Source organism: Gadus morhua, chromosome 15 (genome assembly GCF_902167405.1).
Source record: "Gadus morhua chromosome 15, gadMor3.0, whole genome shotgun sequence".
Classification (NCBI taxonomy): domain Eukaryota; kingdom Metazoa; phylum Chordata; class Actinopteri; order Gadiformes; family Gadidae; genus Gadus; species Gadus morhua.
Genome location: NC_044062.1, coordinates 4,291,390 through 4,303,201, shown reverse-complemented (window position 1 = coordinate 4,303,201; position 11,812 = coordinate 4,291,390). Strand labels below are relative to the sequence as shown.

Below are 11,812 nucleotides of genomic sequence, written 5' to 3'. Positions count from 1 at the left end.
ACAACGCGTGGTACACGATCGCACAACGCGTGGGACACAAACGCACAACGCGTGATACAAAATCGTACAATGCGTGATATGCAATCGCACAATGCGTGATGCACAATCGTGTACAATGCGTGATACAGAATCGCACAATGCGTGGCACACAATCGCACAATGCGTGATACACAATTGCGTTTTTGGCTGTACATCTTTCGCACAAGAGTGATTTTCCGTGTATTCAGATGTAGGTCGCACTCTGCTATTTTCCGGGAGAGTACTGCTTCACAACACATTTATAAAGCATACTCTCCTGTATTAGAGAGTAGCCCAGTGCGATGGTTCCCCCTTGAAGGGGCAGGTATTAAAAGGCATCTTGATGGCCGATGCCGACCCCAATGACCAGGTATTGGGGTCCGAAACCCAACCAAGTCCAACCAAACTTTTAACTACCGGCTTGCTGCAAAGCTCCGTCTTAGGGTGTGGGTTCTCTCCGTACATCCGTGTCCCTTTGCTCTTACCCGATGGAGCTCAACGCCAAAGTACCGCACGAGGTTGGGGTGCTTGAGTCCCTCGAATATTTTCAGCTCGTCGGCGGTCTCTTTGATGGTTTTGTGGTCGTTGGGCTGGAATCGGATCTAATGGAAAGAAACATTCAGTCATGTCTCTCATTCCTTCCACTCTGCTGTTCCGTGCACTTGGGCTGTGCGATTAATCTAATTTCAATCACGATTTCTGTTTTTTTTTCTGTTGTTTTTTTTCGCGATTCCGATATTGACCAAAATAATCGTGACCCACCTCTTTCATGGCCATCAGCTCACCCGAGTCCACATTGATGCAGGTGTACACCTTCCCGTACTGCCCCTCACCTAAAAAAGGAAATGAAGGAATGAATCAGGATACTGTTAAAGATGACATATATTACCACCAGGCGTGAGTGTGATTAGCCGTTACAAGCCGTTTAAAAAAATCAGCCTCTTCTGACATCACAAGTGGGCGTGTCCACCTAGATGTGTGCTGGATAGATCAGTCTACCAGCCTACCCAGTGGACTGTAGCAAACGTTGCTCATCTATCCAGCACACATCTAGGAGGTGGACACGCCCACTTGTGATGTCAGAAGAGGCCGATTTTCAAAACGGCTTGTAAAGGCTAATCGCACTCACACCTGGTGGTATAAGAGATAAGATACAATTTATTATACTTGGAGGGAATTTTTCCAATGCTGTCACACATGGCTGCTTTACATAAAATTAATAACAACACACACACACACACACACACACACACACACACACACACACACACACACACACACACACACACACACACACACACACACACACACACACACACACACACACACACACACACTACACCAGGGGTCATGATCGGTAGTACTATTGCACTAATTTGTTTGGCCCTGGGGGTTAATCAGGATCCTTATTGAGTTGAAACGAATCCCTGCAGCGGTTCAGCCTGTAAGTGGACAACACGTCCCCCCCCCACGGTGAGCACACAGCGGGCCGGAGTCCCTCCGGCCGGGCCTCACCTATCTTGTTGCCCCGCTGCCACTTGAAGGTGACCTTGCGGAGGCCCACGTGCATGACGTTGTCGAAGGACTTGGGCGTGTGGCACACCTGGCCGATGATGCTGCGCTGCTTCATCACGCCGTAGCGCTTCTCCTCGAAGCAGCGGATGGACCGCCGCACCGTCTCCATGGGGCTCTGGCGGGCCGCCATGTCTGGGGAGGGGGGGGGGGGGAGAAAGAAAGAAAGAAAGAAAGAGGGAAGACAGAGAGACACACACACACACACACACACACACACACACACACACACACACACACACACACACAGAGAGAGAGAGACAGAGAGTGAGAGCCAGAGAGTAAGACAGAGGGAGAGACAGAGGGAGAGACAGAGGGAGAGACAGAGGGAGAGACAGAGGGAGAGACAGAGGGAGAGACAGAGGGAGAGAGAGAGGGAGAGAGAGAGGGAGAGAGAGAACCTTCCTTAAGCATCGATTTTATGTAGACTGACTGGAGAGTGAAGCAGACCTTTGCAGAATAACTTGTTTCATACGCAATGCAGTGTCGGTTTGGTCACTGAACGTCTCCTCGGACCAGTGGGGACCACTGGGGTCCAATCCCCCCCCTCCCCATTTTATTAATAAAATCAAATCCACCACGCTTCTCGAACTAATTACACACAATGTTTGCATTGCTGTCATCTGCAGGTCGTAAACAAATGACACATCTTGATTGGAGCAAGAAGTGTAGGAAAATATCAGACTTATCTTCCCGTGTGAATTATGCCGACGGTTAAAGTATGGCTGGGAGCACAGGGCAACTGTGTAGTTCTTGCACATTCAGGACTGGACCGTCTTCAAAGAGGGCCACAGAGCCATCGTAAGAGGAGGCAAAGCACCAAAGTAAACCTTCGAGAGCATCGCACTCCAGCGGGCCTGTCCAGGCCCTCCTCGTTGAGGGTCGAGTGTTTTGTTTGAAATAGACTCAAATATTTAAACAACATAATTGGGCAATTAAAGTAAAGCCTTTCTCCCCTCTCTTATGGTGATGTTCAATAACTGGGCCTTGCAGTTTACTGCTTAAAAGGCCCACTTATAAAAATGTGACACCATGTTAAACGGTGAACCCGTGAAAACCTGCCTCAATGTAAAAACGTGCCTCAATGTAAAAACGTGACTCCAAGTACAACATGAATCCAAGTACAACATGAATCTGTATAAAAGCTGCCTCCAAGTACAACATGACTCCAAGTAAAAACATGACCATGTCAAGCACGAATCCATGTAGAACGCGGCACCACGTCTAACCAGAACCACGCCCCCTCCGGGCCCCACCTTTCGACTGGCTGATGAAGGTGCGCAGCTCCCAGCTCCTGCGCGCGGCGCTGCCCGGGTCCACCTTGGGGTACGAGGGCTCTGTTGTGGGGCGAGGGGGGACACACAGGCAGACGTTTTAGAGGAGGAGGCCCCCGGTGTGGGGGGGGGGTAGGGCGGGCAGGAGAGGGCGGGGGGGGGGGGGCAGACACCCACCTTCCCGGTCCTCCGTGGGACTGGAGTGGCGGCTGAGGGACTTGAACTGGAGCGCGGCGGCCACCGACGACAGCCGGTCGTTCTCGTGGAAGTTACAGCCCCTGCAAACCAGAGGGAGGGGGGGGGGGGGACATTGGCGTTCAGGTCACTGCAGCGTACAGTCGAGCCCCGGGATGAAGACCAGACCGGGGATCGAGTCGGAGGCTGAGATCACATCATCGTTCCACACTTGGGCAAACTCTTTTGTGGACATTTGTTAAAAAGGTACCATGACACGTCACCTGGTGTGAGCCCACTTGTGATGTCATATGGTGCAGATTTTCAAAACGGCTTGTAATGGCTAGTCACAGTCGCACCTGGTGGCATGTCATGGGACCTTTAACCCTGATGTGAATAGATTGTTATGCTCCATCTAGACGGCGGCACGTCGTACCAGGTTCGAGACATGCCTTTAATATGCAATATGGCACTTTGTACATCGCCGTGCACAACCATGGAAGATCCTTTGTTTAACCCTCAGACACAGACAGGCTCCGTCTTGAGAGTGCATGTTGGCATTTGGAAAGCGCCCAGAGATCCAGCTCAAAGCCACGAAAGCACAGCAATATCAGCGTGAAAGCAGGGCTTGTTAATAGCAGCAGGCTTGCAGGAGACACCAGCGCACACTGTGGCAGAAGCAGCATTTGTGAGGAGTTTCACACACACACACAGACACACGCACACACTACTTTCCCTTGAGCAGTGATGAGATGGTTGAATGCATGGTTGAGTTCAGCTAAGCCACTGTCTTAGCCAAAAGAAAATAGGTCAACATTTTCCTCAAACCGGTTTCCATTCTCTTTTTATAGCAACGCAAAATATTGGTGGAAAGATAATAAATCTGTTTTCTTGGTTCTGATTGGCAAAATGTCTGCTGGCATGGGAAGACTGGAGGCGCGTCTCAAAGAGAACAAACATGCTCTTGAACCAAAACGTTTTTTTTAATTAAAAATGGCGAGACTAGTTTGCAGATTTGTGCATTATTTGCGCTTTTCAGTCCAATTGCCACTCAAAGCTCATTACAATCGCCTCGAGGCAACAGCCAGTGTGCAAGGCAGCGGCCATCAGTCGGGCAAAGGGTCTCTCAACGGTCCACACAGTCTAGGGGTCTGAGGGGTCCACAGTCTAGGGGTCAGAGGGGTCCACAGTCCAGGGGACTGAGGGGTCCACAGTCTAGGGGTCAGAGGGGTCCAGAGTCTAGGGGACTGAGGGGCCACAGAGTCTAGGGGACTGAGGGGGCCACAGTCTAGGGGACTGAGGGGGCCACAGTCTAGGGCTCTGAGGGGCCACCGTGTAGGGGACTGAGGGGCCACAGTGTAGGGGACTGAGGGGTCCACAGAGTCTAAGGGACTGAGGGGTCCACAGTCTAGGGGTCGACAGTCTAGGGCTCCGAGGGGCCACAGTCTAGGGGACTGAGGGGTCCAGGGTCTAGGGCTCTGAGGGGCCCACAGTCTAGGGGACTGAGGGGCCCACAGTCTAGGGGACTGAGGGGCCACAGTCTAGGGGACTGAGGGGTCCAGGGTCTAGGGGACTGAGGGGTCCACAGTCTAGGGGTCCACAGTCTAGGGGACTGAGGGGTCCAGGGTCTAGGGGACTGAGGGGTCCACAGTCTAGGGGACTGAGGGGCCACAGTCTAGGGGACTGAGGGGTCCACAGTCTAGGGGACTGAGGGGCCACAGTCTAGGGGACTGAGGAGCCACAGTCTAGGGGTCCACAGTCTAGGGGTCTGAGGGTCCACAGTGTAGGGGTCCACAGTCTAGGGGACTGAGGGGCCACAGTCTAGGGGTCCAGAGTCTAGGGGACTGAGGGGCCACAGTGTAGGGGACTGAGGGGCAACAGTCTAGGGGACTGAGGGGCCACAGTGTAGGGGACTGAGGGGCCACAGTCTAGGGCTCTGAGGGGCCACGTGTAGGGGACTGAGGGGCCACAGTCTAGGGGACTGAGGGGCCACAGTGTAGGGGACTGAGGGGCCACAGTGTAGGGGACTGAGGGGCCACAGTCTAGGGGACTGAGGGGTCCACAGTGTAGGGGACTGAGGGGCCACAGTCTAGGGGACTGAGGGGTCCACAGTCTAGGGGTCTGAGGGTCCACAGTCTAGGGGTCTGAGGGGCCAGTCGAGCGTGGGGGTCCGAACATGGGGGCGTGGCTACCTGGCATCAGTCGGGAGGCCGCCAGATGCCCTGCTGTGGTTCTGTTCCCCGGGGCCCGGGGGGACGTGGCGGGGCCCGGTGGGGAACAGCTGGCTCCGGAGGTCGCACGGGAGGCTTCGTGAGCTGCGGCGACAGAAACACACTTGAGGCGCTGCTGGGGTGGGGGGGGGCGTGTCTGGTTAAGGGATGGATGCAAGCATATTCTCACACACACGCACACGCACACACACGCACACGCACGCACACACACGCTCGCACGCACACAAAAATCGACGGCCAGGCATGGGAGAGAGGACCAAGCACACAGACAGACACGGCATGCCGCGATTGGTTAAAAGCCGGTGGTATTCCCGCGGTATTCCCCCCTCTACCTGAACCCTTCCGCGTTGGGGATGAACAGGGCTGGGTTGGGCGGGTCGCTGTGGCAACGGGGCACCTTGACGGGCCGGGGGCTGTTCCTGGGTGCTAGGGGGGGAGAGAGAGAGAGAGAGAGAGAGAGAGGCGGACGTGAGTCGATGTACGAAAGTGAAGACAGAGGACTTATCCCCTTGCGGGCGGGCTGTACACTTACAATGCGCAGTGTGTGAGCATGTACACTGGGTTAGCCTGTGACGAGAGCGTTCTGGCCGGGGGTTAATAAAGATGGAGATTTATTATCCCCAAGCCAGATGGCTCTCTTCACAGACAAGTACAGTGTGCTTTGTGCTAGGGGGGGGGGGGGGGGGGAGAGAGAGAGAGAGAAGGCGTGAGGTGAGGTGAAGTCGATGTGCCACAGTGAAGACAGAGGAGTGTGAGTATGTACACTCGATTGGCCTTTAACGAGAGTGTTCTGGCTGGAGATTAATAAAGATGGTGATCTATTAGCGATACTCGGCTCTGCTGGATTAACGGTCGTACCGATGTAGAGGCCGGTGACCGGGCTGTGGGGCTTCCCGATAACGTGTCCGATGCATTCGTTCATCAGCGCTTGTAAATTCTGGAATGAAAACACCAAAAAAAATAGGGAAAATAAATAACAGTTGTAGGCTGCTAGGAGCAGAGGGGGATGAGGAGTCAGAGGAGATGAACAGGTGGGGGTTTCTTTACCAGGAACTCGTCCTCTGGTAAGGCAGATATGAAGGCAGGTTCGATGGCTTGAAGGAAGTCGAAGCCCTGAGTAGCCCAGCTGTGGATAAAGACGATGGTTCGTGAGAAACTGATATTACATCTTCAATAAAGAAATACCCACCACCCAGCATTGCCAGCCAAGAGGAAAAAAAAGCCATAAAAAAATAAAATAAACATGTAAACTTTTCATTCACTGCACTGTAAGGCATTAGGGATAGAAGCGTTTGACCGATGGCGTATATGATCAATCACTTATCTGATTTACAAGCGACAGAAAAATTGTAAGTTACACTTAACAGGTGACGTAGTGTTCCCTCCTAAGGCATGGGAACAACAATGCATACTGGCGACTCTCCATTGCATTCACAATAATAATAATTTTATTCGAAGGCGCCTTTCTCGGGACTCAAGGACACCGTACAAGGGTAAACAAAAGTCATAAGAAAGAAACAACAATAAGGAAGAGAGAGATTAATTATAGTAACAACAGACATAGTAATTGGCATCAGGTGGAATAGGCAGTTTTGAACAGATGTGCTCCGAGTTGTGATTTGAAAAAGGTGGAATGAATAAAGACACAGGACTCGTAACAGTTTCCCCAACGCTCCCCTGGGGGTACGGGGCCTCACCGCGGCTTGGTGCCCTTCCCACTCTCACACTTGGTCAGCACGTAGGTCATCCACTTGCGGGCAAAGTGGATGTAGCGCTCGCCGATCCGCTGCCTGAACTCGCCCGACATGAGCCGCACCACCTCCTTGTGGTACTGGAGGAGGAGGAGGAGGAGGAGGAGGAGGAGGAGGAAGAAGAGGAGGAGGAGGAGGAAGAGGAGGAGGAGAAGAACGAAGAGGAGGAGGAGGAGGAGACACGGTGAAACCAGAGCTCAGTCCAACATTATCTCAATTAAAACACAGGAATCTGAAGCTCAAACAGCCAACGCTACGTTGTCTGTTTTGAGCTTTTGATTCCCGCGTTTTTATTTTTGTTGCGGACCATGGCCTATCGTCTCGATAGGGGGAGAAATCGGATGCAATCTCTGATAGCGCTGCTCTTTCCGTTGCCTTGTTTTTCCCACCTGGGGCAAACATGAAAATTGTTTCCCATCGCTCACCTCGAAGGCGAAGTTGTAGCCCTGGATCATGGCCTCCCGGTAGTACTGCTGCAATGTGGCCGACTCGGACTCCTCCACCTCCGCCTCGAACTCGTCCGTGAACATGAACTCCACGCGGTCGATGGCCGTGTTGATCTTGATGCACAGCTGCAGCGCCTCGTTCTGCAGGGAGAGAGAGACGGAGAGACACACAGACAGAGAGAGAGAGAGAGAGAGAGAAAGACAGAGCGGGGGGACAGACAAAGAGAGAGATAGAGCGCAAGACAGACAGAAAGAGAGAGTGGGACAGAGGGAGCGACAGACAGACACACAGACGGAGGGAGAGGGTCAGAGAACTCAAACTGACAGTTCTCGCCCTCTGTCCGTTCCAACTGTCAGAGTGTTCCTCGTGTCGACCGTGAATAAGAAAGTCAGAGGGGCCATTCAGTAGTCAGTGTTTTGGAATTTGAGTCTGTACCTTTCTTTTCTGCAACAGAAGGCTGCAGGGATACTGGATACATTTGTTTGCGCCTTTGGGCCTTTGCACTGATGCAGAGCAAATACTTCCGTTTGCTCCATAGAAGCACTTATCACTTTAACGTGACAGCACTGAAACATGTGACCTAGATCTGAAACTAGGGCACTTCAACATTCATTGTATAGTGTGTGATTAAGCACAAGAGGACTGCTTTACTGGCCCCCCCTAGCTGTTCTAGTCTAAACCAGAGCCTGATGTGGATCAGTGCCTTTATAAACAGGGGTTACTATAGGCTACCTAGAACGATTTAACACAACACAGCCACATAAAATGTGTTCATTTCTTGAAACGAGTAAGCATTTTTCCGCCAAGAAATAAAAGTTCCTCAAGACCGCAAAAAGGTTGCCAAGCAACACAGGCTTAGCGTACATTGAGATCTGCACTTCACACTTCAAATCGACTGTTATGCAATCCACAGGTGTGTGTTTATGTGCTACAACGGCTTCGAGCCAATCAGAATCGAGGACAAGCTCCCTCAGTTTTACAAGTCTTTTTTTGTATCATGTTTACTTTATGCCCTGTAAAGCCTTTTTTATTACATTCGTGACATAACATAGACGTCTTCTCTGTACACTGCGCCAACACACCATCAAGAACGTCCTTGTTTGAACAACATTTTAGTTATGTATATGTTGCCTAGGATCCTGAGGATCTCATTTGTTTTTTTTATATTTCTTGCATTTTATTGCTCTTTATTTTGTTTGTATTATTTTAAACACGTCCGATGAAAAAAAAAAAAGGGTTACCAAAAAAAGAAAAAGTATGTTCAAACACTAGGGAATAAAACCCTTTTGTGAATCTGGAATAAACCACAGATCTGGGGTCAGTTCTAAAGGGCTGATTATGGTCCAACGTTCACGCAACACAATGACCGCGCAGACGCTTCGACAGTCGTGAACCTGTTTATGGTTCTGCGTCGGGTTTCAGTGAGCGGACCAATCACAGGCCTTGCTGCTGCGTCGCCTCGGCGGAAGGTTAGCATTTTTGGGAGGCGCACGTCCGGCCCTGGCGGTGGCCGCAAGGAGGATCCGCGAGGACGTAAGGGGCACGTGACCCCCTTGCGTTTGCGTGAACGCGTGACCGTGATCAGCCCTAACGCGGGCGTACCTTGAGCTGCTCCAGGGCGCCGGCGATGAGTGGCTGACTGGAGGTCTGCTCGCGGCTGAGCGTCACCACCTCGTCCATGGCCTGCTGGAAGGCCTTGCGCTGGGCCACCAGGTGGGCCGACTGCATGACGATCAGCAGCACGTTGTTCACCTGCAGGGGGGGGGGCAATCGGCACGCAGGGAGCGTCAGCAACGCCCCGGCAGGCGAGTACATCGTCTGGGACGTACTGACCTTACCGCAAGGGCTTTGAACATTTATAACATTAAATGTATACAGACATAAAGCAAATGAAGTATTTTTAGCTAGTCCCCTAAATATCCTTTTTCAGTTGACTCAACACCAAGTGTGTAAGTCTGTGTGTGTGAGAGTGTGTAAATCTGTGTATGTGAAAGAGTGTGTAGGTCTGTGTGTGTGTGAAAGAGTGTGCAAGTCTTTTTGTGTGAAGGAGTAAGTTTGTGTATGAAAGAGTGAACGTGTGTGTGTGTGTGTGTGTGTGTGTGTGTGTGTGTGTGTGTGTGTGTGTGTGTGTGTGTGTGTGTGTGTGTGTGTGTGTGTGTGTGTGTGTGTGTGTAATTGAGTAAGAGTGTCACTGTGTACGTGTGTGCATACGTGAACGCATGTGAATGCCTGCGTGTGTGTGAGAGAGACACACACACACACAATACATCAAGTATACTCATCAGTATTGACTAAATATTGATAATCAAAGCAACCATCGGCCCCACACACACACACACACACACACACACACACACCCCCCCCCTCCCACCCACCTTCATGGCCCTGAGGGTGTCCACCGTCTCCATCTGCGGGACCAGTTTGATCAGCTCCCCGTCCCACTGGGCCCAGTCCGCCAGCGTGGCAGCGTCCCCGGCGCCGTGCTTGCTCATGAGCAGGTGGGCGTCGTCGTCTGGGGGCTCGTCGGGCTCCTTGGAGCAGTCGTTTCCCGCCGCCGCGTTCAGCAGCTGGAGGATCAACGGCCGGTGCTGCATGAGGCAGAAGGGGACGAACACCTCCAGCTCCTCCAGACCCAGCACCTGCACCTACACGCCGCCACGCACAGGACGTTAGTCATATGTACACACACGGTATCCATCTCTGTGTGTGTACACACACACACACGGTATCCATCTGTGTGTGTGTACACACAAACACGTTATCCATCTCTGTGTGTGTACACAAACACATACGTTATCCATCTCTGCATATGTACACAAACACACATGTTATCCATCTACACACACACACACACACACACCTTATTCAGCCAAACGTATGCACAGGCACGCACGATTAGTTGAAACAAATATTAAATAAAACAGAAAAAAAAAAGCACCCTGTTCACCAACACACACACACACACACACACACACACACACACACACACACACACACACACACACACACACACACACACACACACACACACACACACACACACACACACACACACACGCACACACACGGAGGGTGAGAGAGAGGAGGGCTGCACGGGGGAGGGGTAAGGAGCAGAGGACTCAGGGCGGCCACCTTGACGTATTCCTGCTCCTTGAGGTTCTTCAGCAGGCCGGGCACGCCACTGGTGAGGGTAAACTCGGCAGCGATCTCCAGGTCCTGCAGGGGGGGGGGGGGGGGGGGGGGGGAGGGGCAGTGTGGACACAGCGGGTCAGAACACATAGCCCTCGTCTTTTAGAGCTCTTCTTTGAGGTTAACAAGGGAGATGACAAGGGAAGAAACTTGCCAGGCGAGTGTCGCCGTGCACTGGCCGCGAACACCCACAGGTGAGTCACAGAGAGGGATATAAACAAACAGACGTACCTTACGAAGCATTTTGGCAAATCCCAGAGCTTTGGACGCCCGCTCCCTGGCCTCGTGGAACAGCTCTTTAAGAGAGCGGCTGGTCTCGATGACGGAGCGTCTGAGAGAGCAAACCCAAAAGGAGAACAACAGGGGTTATCGGGGTTGTAAACACGCCGGGGAGAACACCCCGAGACGTCAGCGGGCGAGGACACAGCGGCCTAGTTCCCACGCCGCCCCCCCCCTCACCTGATCTCGTCCGAGGCGGTGCTGTCGTCTGCACTCTGCCAGAACTCGTTGCCGCTCTGTTGTAGGCCAGCGTCGAGGAAGTCGCCGGTGGATTTCAGCAGCATCCCTGCAATGTCACTGTGGGCAGAGGGGTCAAAGCACGCACCGTGTCATTGAAATCACAATAACAAAACGAGTGACTCAGACAAAACGGTTTTTTTTTCAAATCACAAATCCACAGTATACCTGTAGCTAGGGCTGGGCGATATGGACAAAATCTTATATCACGATATGAGTAATTTTATATCACGATATGGATATATATCACGATATGGTATTTTTTAAGTAAATTAAAATAATAAATGGCTTAAAATAACCATACTTCACATTTGATCAGTTTTTTCTTTTATTTTGAACTTGAATTTCCATGCTTACAAAGGAGTAAGTAGCGAACAATCTGTCATTAACTGCAGTGTCATATAGTGCAAACATCTTGTAAACATTGAACTGTTTTTTCAATACAAATAACATTTTTTTTAAAAGGTGTGCTTCACACCTGCCTGGCTGTCAGTCAGTGCAGTGTAATATAAAATAAAAATCACAGCATCACACAAATATTTTAAATACTAATACACTTATAAAATAAAGTTATGTGCTGTGCAAATAGCTGGTGGCAAAAAAAGAACTGTTTCTTCAATACAAATGAGATTTTTTTTCA

At 51.4% G+C, this 11,812-nt stretch overlaps 1 protein-coding gene across 5 annotated transcripts in view; it reads right to left on the bottom strand.

Annotated features, from left to right (window-relative positions):
- map3k4 (mitogen-activated protein kinase kinase kinase 4) overlaps positions 1–11,812 on the bottom strand; it is a 28,751-nt gene that overhangs the window by 3,448 nt on the left and 13,491 nt on the right. For 4 of the 5 annotated variants that reach the window (XM_030378506.1, XM_030378504.1, XM_030378508.1 and 1 more), the window contains exons 7-22: positions 11,116–11,232; positions 10,888–10,987; positions 10,600–10,683; positions 9,843–10,112; positions 9,070–9,219; positions 7,446–7,607; positions 6,967–7,100; positions 6,317–6,395; positions 6,128–6,206; positions 5,602–5,695; positions 5,231–5,353; positions 3,042–3,142; positions 2,847–2,927; positions 1,534–1,725; positions 781–851; positions 504–620 (exon numbers count right to left, since the gene is read on the bottom strand). In XM_030378506.1, coding sequence (XP_030234366.1) covers positions 504–620; positions 781–851; positions 1,534–1,725; positions 2,847–2,927; positions 3,042–3,142; positions 5,231–5,353; positions 5,602–5,695; positions 6,128–6,206; positions 6,317–6,395; positions 6,967–7,100; positions 7,446–7,607; positions 9,070–9,219; positions 9,843–10,112; positions 10,600–10,683; positions 10,888–10,987; positions 11,116–11,232 — 1,954 coding nt within the window. The remainder of the gene's footprint in view (positions 1–503; positions 621–780; positions 852–1,533; positions 1,726–2,846; positions 2,928–3,041; positions 3,143–5,230; positions 5,354–5,601; positions 5,696–6,127; positions 6,207–6,316; positions 6,396–6,966; positions 7,101–7,445; positions 7,608–9,069; positions 9,220–9,842; positions 10,113–10,599; positions 10,684–10,887; positions 10,988–11,115; positions 11,233–11,812) is intronic. The other variant, XM_030378505.1, reaches the window with a different exon arrangement.